General features: G+C 38.2%; 2 protein-coding genes across 2 annotated transcripts; one reads left to right on the top strand and one right to left on the bottom strand.

Annotated features, from left to right (window-relative positions):
• The first annotated feature begins 109 nt into the window (after window positions 1–109).
• LOC123319983 lies at window positions 110–1,336 on the top strand. The gene is made up of 3 exons (XM_044907089.1): window positions 110–844; window positions 926–1,021; window positions 1,070–1,336. The coding sequence occupies exons 1-3, from the start codon at window positions 551–553 to the stop codon at window positions 1,295–1,297; spliced, it is 618 nt and encodes a 205-aa protein (XP_044763024.1). The 5' UTR covers window positions 110–550; the 3' UTR covers window positions 1,298–1,336.
• Window positions 1,304–14,036, bottom strand: LOC123319982 (zinc finger FYVE domain-containing protein 9). Its single transcript, XM_044907088.1, has 12 exons — window positions 11,618–14,036; window positions 8,213–8,331; window positions 7,819–8,122; window positions 7,513–7,758; window positions 6,891–7,004; window positions 6,661–6,825; window positions 6,445–6,604; window positions 6,183–6,333; window positions 5,850–6,114; window positions 4,343–4,583; window positions 3,989–4,277; window positions 1,304–1,808 (listed from the first exon to the last, which is right to left on the bottom strand). The coding sequence occupies exons 1-12, from the start codon at window positions 13,785–13,787 to the stop codon at window positions 1,650–1,652; spliced, it is 4,383 nt and encodes a 1,460-aa protein (XP_044763023.1). The 5' UTR covers window positions 13,788–14,036; the 3' UTR covers window positions 1,304–1,649.
• Between the last annotated feature and the right edge of the window lie 28 nt (window positions 14,037–14,064).

The raw sequence follows: 14,064 nt of genomic DNA, 5'->3' as shown, positions 1-14,064 counted from the left end.
TTGGGTAGTAGAACTTGCTTGAAGAAGAACATGAATAGTTATTGCAATAAGAGTGAGTACGTTTTATTTTATATAATTTTAAGACATATCAAAAATGAGAAAAATATAAATTTGATTTTGAGCAGCCATGCACGAATCCTCTTAATAAATATAGCTGTACCAGAGACAAACTCTCTGTCTGTCTCTGGCTGTACTTATATTTCTCCGACTATACACGTACTTTTTCGATTGAAATTAGAGTCAGTTTTATTTTAGTATATTCATAAAATAAATAGAACATACTAATGAACTAAAATTTGTCCATTCCTGTTTTTGCTTTGTAGGTACCAGTTATTTAGTAGATGCTGTGACATTTCATTGTTCTCGTATAGTACTTCTTTCCCTGGACATTTTAAACTTTTTTTTCTTACTTTGTCACGGAATATTTCATCGAATGTCGAATGATTTTCTTTGACTTTGACTCGAAAGTTTTGACGATCTGAATGAAATGACAACAAATCCCCTAAGAACAGAAGCAGAATAATCTTCGATATCTCCACGTATTTTTACAATGCAAAGTACAAGTCTGAAGCCTCTCAATATAGACCAAGTTAACAAAAAAATTCTCCAGAGAAAACCTTTCGTCAGACCTGATTACGATCTTTTAAATCCAACGGGTAATTATCACGATGAACATTTGAAGATGTATAAGGAAAAATGTGCCAGATTTGCCGACATTGCGAAGAAATATCGAGAATTCAATGAACAAACTTTCTTAACATCGAAGGAGAAATTATTAAAGGACTATGAAAATTTCATTGAAGGAGTCAGTGAAGATTTCTTTCATTTGAAACAAAAAGAAACGGTTAGATTTTCTGTTCCAAGTTTTTGGAAATCTATTCATCCGTACTTGCAGTTGTGAATAAACATTTAACATTATTCTTAGGAAAGCGAGATAAAAGAAGATTTCTACGAGAAGATGAGAAATTATGAAGTTGATGGAAGAAGGGAGAGAAGAAGGCTAATTAGGAATATTCACGAAGTGAGTATAAGTCGTACACTGATATTTTTTTATTTTCTCAAATTTTAGAAACTTGATACCACGACTAATGATTATTGTATTGAACCATGGTTTAAACGTTATTTAATTTTGAACAAGTTCATATATTACGCCCGTGCTGTTGTTCTCAAGAACAGATTATTGAAGAATCTGGAGATACTGAAACAATTAAATCACGAGAAGATTCAGGAACTTGAGCAGAAACATCTAAGATGTAGAAATGAAAGTTATTCGCAATTGTTTGCGAAATTTTTGTAAAAACACTTTTTCATAAATATATCTTCATTTATTAACATATATTCTAAATTTAACAGTTGATAAAATAATGTATATAAACAGCTGGAAACCTCTAAAACCAAAGTAGTGCATTAACTAAATAAGCTTCAAGGAAGTTGAATCGTTTAGAACAGAGTGTTTTAAAATATCACATCACGAAGAAAAATTGTTATTTTTTCCAAATTTTAGGTATATATATATATTTACTCCAATACCAGTCAAGATTTTTTAGGGGTAAACTAGAATTTCGAATTCTAACACTCTGCAAGAAAATTATAGAATAGAGCTAGTTACAATAAAATATTGACTCAATGGAGCATGAAAATCTAAATTGTTATATCTTAAGAATGCGAAATATCAGTTCCAAAACTATAGGTTGATCTGTGACGTTGTTTGAGGCTAGTCTGTGAAGAACCGGTATCAGTTCGTTGTCTAAGCTCTTCATATAAATTGGTGGTAGCTTGACGTTATTTGAACCTGCTGAATAGGACACCTGAGAAAGAAAACTTTATTACTAATCTTGTATGTTATGAATAATTTGAAATGAATTATAATTGCGACGCAGACATACTGAATCTTTATTGATTTATCAATACCTGGTGTATGAATTTGTAATTGAATACAAGGTGAATTGCACCTTATATGGGAAGACTGCAAGAGCTGGGAAGCCGAAAGGCGTGAAGAATAGCGGAGATAAGACAGAGACGATGTTTATTTTTGAAAAATACAACGACTACCAACTATAAAAAACAAGGGCGACACTTCTAGGCCAAGATCCGATCAAAAGCTTAGGACTGACAAAAGACAGACAATTAAAATACTTCGCGCGTTAAGAAGACCAGAGGAAAGAGGAAACTTTTCCCTCGTTTTTAACTCAAGTAAAATGACAACGAAGCTGATTGGAAAAATCAGCGGGACATAACAAAGATGTAATCAGACAAGTGTCGGAATGTGTTATAAAACCAACCGCATTGTATGCCTCTGATATATGGGTCCTTAAAGTGAAACAGACGTAACAGAGAGAGAATTGACGATAGACAGAGAGTATTACTGCTACTTATCAACAGAGAATATTCAACGATGAAAGCTGCACTGTAGGCAACGCCAAGCCAACTGCGCTAGTGTCTTGAGACAAAAATCCAGCACAAAAACTGAAAGGGTGATACAATACAATACGTTTAGAGACCAGAAAAGAAAAAGAGAAAATGCTACGAAGTATATTCAATAACTGGCAACAAAACTTGAACAAAGGTGTGACAGGGCTAGCATTACATAGGGGCAGTTCCGATATTCCCGAACAGTACTGCCAGCATCTCAGAGACGATGACTATTGGCCTGGTCGTACAGGTTCTATTGTAATTCGAATGCGACCAGTAACACCAGCAATATCGAAACTCCCCCCTTGAGACTGTATAGAGGTTGAAACCGACAAACTAAACTTGACATTTAAGGCAACTCAACTTCTCACCGGGTATCAACACGCTTGCGTGACGGGAAAAGTTTAGATTGGTGGACATTAGCGGTCAATTTACATGCAACAACCAGCAGGACGAAGATTCCCAACACAATGAAAAATTGTACCCCCTACATAGATAAGACAAAATACTCAGAGCGTCGCGTGAGCGGGGCTACCGAGGCGGTCGCCTTGGGCGCCTACAAACCACGTGACGATCCTGAAAAGACTATACGTAGACTGGGCCTCAATGGAAAAGTGAATGGCGTTGACCTGAATAAAATAAATGAGTGGGCAGAGATTGTCATTTCAGTCCAGATGGACTGACAGGAATTACAAGGATCAAAAGTCGAAGTCTACTCAGACGCGTCAACTCCGCTGCCGAGAGCGTTCCTAACCAACACATTCCGCAGAGCAGCGTTTCAGACCGACATGCGTCACATGCAGGAAATAACGCAACGGTCAGAATGGCAACCAGTGATTTGTATGGCTCCTCATCAACACCGACTGCCGAAAGGGGACACGAAGCTGTACTCTATGCCATCGGGCAAAAACCACACGTCATGTCGCTGCTTTCTTGGTTCATTCGCTCCACCCATAGGAAGATTCGAACATGTTAACTTGGATCATCATGTCACACTCGGAAGGTTTCCGCTTTATTATTATTATTATTGTTGCCTCGCTTGTGCCGAGCGATTCAACCTATGGCCAGAAGCAATTCCGCACCTTGCAGAACCAGGCAGCATCCACCATCGCCAAACAATTAGTTGGCCTTCGTCCGACCCCAAAGCATGCCTGCTTGCTCTACGACGGACCTTTCCAAGACCTTCACCATCCAACACCACGGTAGGAAAACAACAGTGTCCATCGACAGGTAGAAGCCAGCCTACATCCTCAATGAAGAAGACATCGAGGAAGAACAGCATATTCCGCAAGCACCGCAAACATCCCAAGAAGACCGGACTCCTCTGGATCGGCAGCCCGTTTTGGTGGTAGAACGTGGAGGTTGCAAACCAGAGCATCAGACATCCAGAATTATGCCGATATTCCCAGCAGAAAACACCCGCATCAAGTTACATCCCTTGCTGATTAGGACGTTATTCTACGAGACGGTTACGTTTGTATCGATTGTAATATTACTTGGAATAATCCAATAAATGAACGTTCATTGAGTAGGTACATTTTATTACTCGTCGATCCACGCAACCTGAAATACTCACATTCTCTATGTGTATGTGGGCCCTCAATCCAATTTTATAAAAACTATTGCTAACGAGCAGATCCAAATACTTCACTAGTGCCTGACAGGTAGCCTTAGATATGTTCTCTGAAATTTTCGAAATATCCACGGTATCTTGGTTTTTAGACTGGTCTTCCCCGCTCTGACTGATAAAGACTTCAGTCCATCTGATCAGTCGGTTACCACTGTTGCAGGTATAGTCTTTTCCATTGTGAACTCTTATCGATGGTATTCCAGTCAGATCTTTATTGTCAATAGGCGAAATAACACTGAAATGATGGAAAAGAGCATTAAAAATCATTCTAACATTTTTTTTTTCGACTAATCCACTCACCCAACATTGAAACTAGTATCTGGTTCACCCCAAACAATAGTTACGGTTTCATCACTCTCTTCATTTATGCAACCACATTGAATCGTGTGATTCTTCATATTTTTCAAAGAGTCCCTTACTTGCAACAAGTGCTCAGGTAATATTTGTATCATGAGCCCATCCTCTACGATGTTTGATTTCGCTGTCAAGCCGCTGGTCGACTTTAGCGCTCCATTAAATACAATGAAACTAGCTCCGGTAACTGATCCGAAAAAAAAAATTCAAATATAAATAATTTTTAGTAACACTATTTACAACTCAAGATGCGAATTCGGTGATGCATGTCCGGGACATTTGACAATGGACCAATCGGCACATGAGAACATTCGTGCGGACTCGATGACGTCAGTAAAATTGTCCAATGTGCGTTGTCCGGGATATACATTACCAAACACTAGTTACAAAAATTGTCACCTGGTAGCGCACCACATAGTAATCTTATTAGAAGAAATTTAGAGTATTTCCTAAAATGAAGAAATCTACTCTAAAGACCTGTACCACGCAGCACAAAGTACTTCGCCGGTAAGTGCCACGGGCACCACGGAAATATCTAAAATGGAGACGACAATTCAGAATTGTAGTTTCATTAATGCTTGCTAGTCATTCAAAATCACGACCTCAATCTGAAGACCAAGACAGCTGTTTACAAAGTAGTGGTCCTCCCAACGTTTCTTTACGGAAGCTTAAGCTGGACTTCCTACAGGCGACACATTAAACAGCTTGAACAAATACAACAACGTCATCTAAGACAAATAATGCACATCAGATGGTTCCACAAAGTTGCAAATGCAGAAGTCTTGCAGCGCGCGAGTTGTTTAACAATTGAGACTCAAGTAACGAAGGCCCGATTCAGATGGAGCGGCCACATTCTGACTCCCCAAAAAAGCTCTGTACGGCGAATTCACAGATGGAGCTCGAAAACCAGGAAGCAAGTACAAGCGTTTCAAGGATTCACTGCATCAATCCCTAAAATCAGTTAATGCCAATCATAACTGGGAACAGCTAGCGTTAGACAGATCACAGCAGAGGTCTTTGGTCCACAGCTATAATAGAGACTCGAGAAGAATAAGGCGGCGGCCACATCTGGTTGGTGACTATCCATGCCCAGAGTGTGGAAGGATCTGTCGGTCACGGTTGGGTCTCTTCAGTCACAGGAGGGCACACAGTCGCAAGTAGCCCTAAGAAATTATAAGTTTGATCGCACCGATGGTCTTTTCGTAGATTTATTCTCGGTAACGAGATTCAGCAATGCTAGTCATGAATCAGCGCAGGAATTCCCAGAGAGGCTGAAACATATATATACAAACTGTAGACCGGTTTCGGGATTATTGTCCCTCATCAGTACAGTGTAGTGTAACACATCTCAACCGGAGGATTGGAACGACAATTTTGAATCTTCGTCTCCATTTTAGAAATCTACTAAAGGAATGTCGAATTTTTCGTAGTAGAATATACGATTCAATGTTACCTTTCCTTGGCTGGTTACAGATGTTTATGGCATGGGTGCTATAATTATTAGTTGCGCTCTGCGTATCTTGAATGCATACTAAATGCGAGTCGGCAGCGCTGCTGAAATTTCCAGCGAATGCCAGAATGTGATCGCTCGAATTCGAGAGGCTCTTCAAAATTTGATCGTATCTGTTTTTGGGTATGGTAACAGTAGTGTTCTTGTCCTCCATGTGTATGGTGAGACCTCTGATTTGAGGCAAAGTATACGAGAAATTTCTGAAATCCTACAAAAAAACTCACATTCAGCAACTGAAGACAAGTTTGATTAGTTTAGCCAACCGAACATACTTACAGCTAAAATATTGATTATTGTATGTCCTATTTCAACGAACACGCTATCCCTATCTCTGGTTGATATGATCGGACTTGGATAGTACTTATATTCGGCTCCTAAACGTAAGATTAAACGCAAAGGAAACAGTTTTGCCCAAGGTGTTTCCCACCTACAAAAAAAAAATGGTGATTGACAACAGTAGATGTAATTGAGGCCTCTATTGATTCGTCGTTAAACATCAACATCGCAAAAACTTTTTTGTCCTTTAAATATCATTTACCTGTGAATTAATATGCCAATAAGATATGGTTCTTTCGGTATAATCACATTCTGGAGACATTGGAACGTAGGTCTTATGTAAATGAACCCAAAGTGATTCTTTGAGCCCAAAAATGGCGAGTTTGGATGTAAGGACATGCCCAACTCTTTCACAGAACTGCCTGCAAATAATAATATGAAAATAACTGGTTTAGGCCTATATCAAACTTATCCTCACCTTTAACAGCCTCTAAATACACATAGTTCAAATGCTCAAAAATTTCTTTCGGTACTGAGGACTCGTTTTCACTGAACTCTAACAATATAACAATTTCATCCTGTCCAACATTAATTAAACCTTCTGTAGAAAAACACCAAGCTATCCGGCTAACACAACAGTCCACTGTAAATAAAGACTTTCTTGGTTATGACCAATCACTATAAACATCGTGGCTTAAATCAACTTACTGTTTATAATTTTTACATGAACGAACACATTCGATTGGAGTGCAAAGGTCAAGGATTCATTCTTCAACATCTCTACCACGCTGGAATTGTTTGCACAGGGAGAATATTTGTTATCTAAAACAAATAATTGGGTTTTCAGATTGAAAACAGAAAAATTTCATGGAGGAAGTTGAACTGAACGAAGTCTCTATATTCAGAATATACAGCAGAGATCGTGCCGATATCGAAGGATAGTAGCGATAGACCGGTATCGCATAACTCAACCAACGATACCGACCAAATCAAGCAGAGTAGCTTATGTTGAAAGTCAGTAGCCGCATCAAAGTACTAAATGAATCGATGCGACACCTGGCCTTCAACGACCTAAGCTTTCTCATGCATGGGTACTCAAAAGGAGATTCCTACATACATTTCATTTCTCCCTTTATAGTGTTTCGCAAGAACTCCTGTCTAGAGTCTGATGCTATCTGCAGGAGGAGATTGAAATGGGGCCAGTTCGTGAGCAAATATGCGAAAATAAAATGGTTTTAACGCCGATATGGCTATGCAAGATAAACCGACATCATTATCTTGCTTATCAAGTTCGGCGTTAGAACCTAATTAAAAAAAAGTATATCTGTACCAGTTTTCAATATTGTAACAGTAGGTGGTAAACTTTTTTCATCGCTTGGAATGAAGCTTTTACTCTCGCTATCTATCAGGTCGAGATTTCTACCCGTTTTGGTGGATTTTTCAGGGGATTTCTTGAGTTTTTCCGATTTTTGCTTTTCGGAGTAATTGAAATCGGTATCCAAGTTAGTGAGATCGCTGCCAGGACGTATACCGTCGCAAAACATCACGCTTTTATTGCTCCTTCCCTTATTCGAACCTTAAAGAAAAAAAATTGTTTCTGTTACTCTCTTGAATAATTTTTTTTTCATTCAGTCACCTTTCCGCTTCAAAACACCGACAGGTACCATCACTGATGGGACAGATAGAGCACCGGGATCCACCTGTTGAGTGGGGGGTATGGTAGAGCAATATTCTAAAGGATTATTCGGGTTCGGAGGTCCCAAATTATCCTGGGTAGCGTTCAAGTTTCTACTAGGAGATGAGGATTCTTGGGAAGTTTCACTCCCCGAATTGCTGCATGCATTGTTGACTAGTATATCGAAGCATTTCTTGCACACTCTTGCTACCGCGTTCAGGTATTCCAGATGGTATTTGAGGCTGCAGCAGTTCGAACAGAGCACCTTGAAATTTCACGTCACAGAAATTATATGAAACAAAGGGTCCCAACACTGGGTTCAGCAACCTCGCATGTTTTAGAGATTTTCACTTACCAAACCGCAAGCCCTACAGTGATGCCTTCTTTTTATAACAGTGAATTTCATGTCACAGTGCAAACAACTCATCGCTTCATTGTCGGGTATCCAAAGAGGTGCTTGTTTGCCAAGCCAGTCTGAAAATAAAATAAGAGTAATAAAGAGCTTTTGGGCGTTTGTTCAGATTTATAACAGAGCTTCTCCTGTTCAGGTAATGAAATCGTCAACACTGTTCGCTCAGACAAATTTTATTTTCCGATTATTTCCAAACTAGCTGTACCCTCGAGGCCACTTTGTAAGAAATTCATCCATAGACTGACAAATTTGCTTATAAGAAAAAACATACAGGGTGCGGCAATTAGTTCTCCCACATTTGAAAGAGCTGGTAAATAAAAACGAAATGAGACATTTGAAAAATTATTTTTTTATTCTGAAAGCTTGTGTATTCTAGTTTTTTTGTCACCTATGATTTGAATATAATGTCGCCCAAGTGACCTCTTTGGCAAGTAATGCACATTTGGTGTCTTTCGCGGAAGTTTTCCATGACTCTCATCAGCATACCGGCATCAATTTTGACGATTTCTTCCAGAATTTCCTTCTTCAATGTCCTAGGGCGATGTTTGAAGACCTCAGCTTTGAGGTAACCCCCACAGAAAGAAGTCACAGGGACTCAAATTCGGCGAGCGAGGGGGCCACGCAATGTCCTGTCGTAAGGAGATCACTTGACCGGGGATCATGTCCTACAGAATCTCAAGACAACGATGGGCTTTAAGGGCCGTAGCCCGTCCTTCTGGAACCCGAAGTCCTCTATGTTGTGCTCTTCCCGGTATTCCTCACAAAAATTTTCCCAACATGCTTCAGTATCGTTGGGACGTCACGGTGACTTTAACACAACCTTCCTCAAAGATGTAAGTGCCTACGATCCTAATGGCGGACACGGCGCACCAAACCGTATCCTTAATTTGGGTTATGAAGTGGTCTCTGATGGAGCTCACGAGGGTTTTCGAGAATGGCGTTACAACAATCTCATCCTCTTTCCCAGTCAACTCAATTGACTGGGACTCAATTCTTGGACCACCACAATCTCGTACTTGAGGTCGCAGTGTAAAATTCGTCTCATGGTACTTTGAAGAGCAGCCGCTTGTTTTCTTGCAGATCGTCTTGGGGACTGCACTATGGATAACCCCACTCTGGCGATGTTTTCAGGGGTTCTCTTCTATTTGGATGAGCCTTTACGTTTAAAACCTAAAACTCATGATGTGGTCCTAAAGTTGTGAATCCAATTGAATTGCTTTTCGATCAGGAACTGGATCTGTGTAGTGCAAACCATACCTTTTGCGCCCTCTTTAATGGATTCACTTTCTTCTAAAAACACCTCAACGCTTTTACCACCATCACTTTCTCTCCCACGATTTTTTGAATGTGGGAGAACTAATTGCCGCACCTTGTAGTTCAAAAATTTTACTTTATTTATTACTACTCCATCAAATGATGATGGGTGATGCCTATCTCAAACGTGACGAAGTAAATCTGTATACAGTATAAGCATTTTAACTTGAAACAGATTATAAGATTTTCACAAAATGAATATTGAAACCACAGCAAGTATTTAGCTATCACGATAGCATCTTCAGGTGGGTGAAGGTAAGCATTTCAAGTTAACTCGTTAAGCTTCAAAAGAGCTCGATGTAAACAGCGGAATAAATGGAATTCTCCACAAAACCTTTTACTCATGATTTGCCGTAAGTATGCTTTTGTACAAAGATTTAGATTATACTTGGACTCAGATGTTACATATCATAATATCAGGAAATGTAGTTACAAATATCAATTACAGAACCTTTACGGCAACGCCTACTACAGTGACACCTAGTGGCCTCGCTCGAAAGAAGTGAGTATTAGTATTTTATAATAACCGGACCGTAGACAAATGCAACAAATAAAATTTCGATCTTGAGATGTAAATGGTCTAACCAACAAAATGGTGACTTTCTTTTATATGTTAATCTTGATCTGTTTATCTGTACAGATTGAAATAAAAAAAGACGTTTAATAGATTCTTGCAAAATTTGACCGCCATTCGGAATCATTTTTCTATTATTTCAACTAGTATTTCAATTCATTACGCTTACCTTTCGGTTAAAGTTTACGGCCTTTCGGATTCTTTAGCGATGGGTCAAACCAAGTTTGAGTCATTTTAGACTCGAAATTACATATATTTCGACAACATGAAAACGCTCTCGTTGCAAGAAACAAGCGCGACAAAGCGCTTCGAACTATAAGAATCTATACTGATAGACCCCTTTTTGCAATAGGAAATACTCCTTCTGACGAAAATGATTAATTTTTTATGAAATATTTTTGAAGCATCACATTTTGAAATAACCATTTCAACCGTTTTCCAACAAAAATATTTTAAGCACTTAAAAATGAAAAATTAAAATGGGTATTTAAAATTTAAAGCGTTTCATTTCGATTGCACAAGTTGGCAACATCGACTGAAATATCCCTTGATAATAAAGGATAACAAATACATTATCTTGATGAGATAGAGAAAGATGGCTGTCTATGAAGTCTGCGACGAACGAAGAAGGTCGTAAACTTTTATGGGATTTTTATGGCCAGTTGCAGTTGTAGCTCGCCAGTAAGTACGAGCCTTAGAATCAACAGCTATTATTTTATAAACAAGTTGATCCGACATTGTTCTTTTCATTGACTAGTAGGCGCTGTTGCCAAATCGTAAACTCGAAACCAAGCGATTTAAATTTTAAAACCCCATATTTGAAGAATGATTTTGAATAGTTTCCGCGATGCATTTGAAAAAATCATGAATGAAACTCATAATTATTCAGTTTAAACTTGCATATGCAGTGAAAACCCAAATTGAGGAGAATTCCCCATTACCGAATATCTGTATTAAGTATTATCTGTATTGAGTATTTGCACGTAATCTTATCTGGACTTTTGGAAAGGAGACACCCCAAAGAAGGCTTTAGACTACAATAAATAATGTACAATACAGTGGAGTGGATTCGAGTTGGCTAGAGAAGAGAGGAACAGAGTAGAGTAGAATAGATTATAGTAGCATACAATAGAATAGACGATAGTAGGGTAGAGCAGAGTCGAGTAGCACAATATAGTAGAGCAGAGTAGAGCAGGGTAGAGTAGAGAAGAGTAGATTACAGTATAGTAGAGTAGTAAAGTGGCGTGGAGTGAAGAGTAGGAGAGAAGAGTCGATTAGAACAACGCAGGGCAGAGATAGGAGAGCAGGGTGGAGCAGAGTTAAGTAGAGAAGAGTGGAGTATAGTAAAGTAAGATATGGCAGAGCTGACAGGGGAGTCGAGTAGAGCAGGGTAGAGTAGATTGGAGTAGGGTAGATTTGTTAGAAGCAGGTGGCATAGCTAGTTTAAATAAAATATCTACCGATTCCGCCAGAGCAGGAGGACCCCACAATCCCTTCTTCCTCCTTGTCCAAATTTTCCTGACATGCTCTATTATTTGTTTCTGTATCCATTGCACAGGCTCCCTCAACCTCTTGCTCATTATCAACCTTCACACTCTCCTCCAATTTGGTACTAGAAGTGCTTGCACCATCTTCTGTCCTTACATTACTTGTTTTGAGATTATTTTTGAAGTCCTTATCCATGGTAATGTCACTTCTGGATGTCTCAACTGGATTGACCATGTTATTCTGCATTGTCTCCTTCAAGGTTAAATCGCTCTTTATTTCATCTTTCTGTACTTCAGATATTGCATCGTTCTGTTTGGCGGCACCATCAGAAGAACCGCTCGACACTGAATCCGTTGACACATCTGAGTATGTGGGGGACCTTGCCCTATCCGTATTGTGATCTCCTCTGTCATCTGTGATAGTCTTCGAGAAGTCCTTGGTGCTGTACAAATTGTTGTAAGGAGTTGATCCTGGTTCGCCAATGAGGTTGATTTTTCTTGTTTTCTCTTGGACTTCCTCGCTAAGTGTTAGAATTTGAGGTCTTGAATTTTTCCCAGATTCTTGAGATTCTTCTATGACTTGATGGCTTTCAGGAACATTCGATGCCTCTGATGGGTTTAAACCTATTTTTGTAGAGAAATCATCAAGTTGATCGGATTTAAGGTCGCCCTCTGCTTCTCCTATAGATTTTGGTGGATCTATCTGTGTTGATTCTTCATCTATTTCGGTGCTATGATTTTCATTAGATTTATTCAGTTGTATCTTATTGTCTTCACTTGATTCTTCAGAAGATGGTTCTTGTTTTTCCAAAATCTTTTCATTGGAAGGAATTTCTATTTCGATAGGAACCTCATTTTTTTGCAGATCAAGTGTTGGGCTTGCTGTTTTCAAATGTTCTTCCTTTGCTGATGCTGTTTTTTCATTTTCTTCATCTTTCTTCTCTGTTTTGAGATCGATGTCTTGTATATCCGGATCAATATTATCCAAATGATTTGTCATATCTGAGTATTCATTTTTTTCTGATTCTTGATTTTGAATGCCTAGTTCTTTTTCCAATTCATGAAAATATTGATCGATATTTTCTTCATCAATTTCAACCTCAGTATCAAATCCTATTTTTTCAATTTCAGTGGCAGTTGCTTCTGATTTTTCTTCATTTAACTGAATTTTTTGATCTCTCATTTCATTTTTTTCCTCCTGCTCAATACTTTCTGGTTCTAAAATGCTGTCACTTCTTGTATCACATTCTGTATTTTCAATAAGTCCTTTACTACTTACTTCATTTTTCACCGAATCAATAATATTTTCTTCATTTCGTACTTCATTATCTTCCAAATCAATGATATTGTTTTTAGTTCTTTCTTCACTTTCATTATCTTTGTTTTCTGTTGTTTGACTTGTTGGAATACTATTGTTACAGAAGGAATTTTCACTAGACACATCAACTAATATTTCTTCAGGAATTTCATTGTCTAAACTCGTTACAAATGCAGAGTTGCAGTTACTTTCAACTGAATTTTGTGGACAATACTTAGAACTCCCATTTTCAGGCGTTTCATCTTGCAGACATTTATTGTCAAGGGTATTTGTTACAGGTATGTCTACAATATTAGTTTCACATTTCCCTTCAAGAATTTCTTGATTTGGAATAATTGCACAAGTATCACTATGGGTATCAATATTATGCACAAAACTTTCATTGAAATCATAACTGACCTCTTCACTAATTCTATCTATTTGCTTGACTCCTTGGAATTCATTATGAAACGTTGATTCAAGTGAAACCTGGTGAGTGTTGTCTAACGTTTGAGAAAGCACCTTTGGAGGTATAAATGGTTGGGGTTTCACTGAAAATGTGGATGCCTGTGAATCTTGTGGGATAGTAATGCCTTTAAAATTATTATGCATGCTTTCTATCTTCTTAGGCGTAATATCAGAACTCAGGTATTCGTTCAAACTATGAAAAACGTTATTTATGGAATGCTTGGCTGATGTATCATTTCGGCTGCATGGGTTTGTATTGAAGGAAGTATTTGGATTTTCATTCTGAATGTTTCTATTCACCTTTGCACTTTCTAAACTGTACTCACTGTATTCAAAGTCATTCAAAACTTTGTCCAGGTCAACAGTGTATTTATCCATTTATGAATCGTCGAATAATACCAGTTTACATAAGGGATACTTATTGAAAACAGTCCTGGAATTTTGGTAAATATTTATCAACTAATGACTTCAATCGTTAAGTCCATTATTGTTATGAATGCTTTATTGTCTAGGGTGTTTTTTGTTGTAAGTTCCCAAATATCAGATGAATCACATATCACATAATTCCGTCGTATTTTTCAAGACTGATTTACTTCATTAATCATTATCACTTGTCAAAATGACAAACATATGATTTTAGTTGTTTTAGTTGTTT

Source organism: Coccinella septempunctata, chromosome 9 (assembly GCF_907165205.1).
Source record: "Coccinella septempunctata chromosome 9, icCocSept1.1, whole genome shotgun sequence".
Classification (NCBI taxonomy): Eukaryota; Metazoa; Arthropoda; class Insecta; order Coleoptera; family Coccinellidae; genus Coccinella; species Coccinella septempunctata.
Note: the sequence above shows the minus strand (reverse complement) of the source record. Positions and strands in the feature narration are given on the sequence as shown.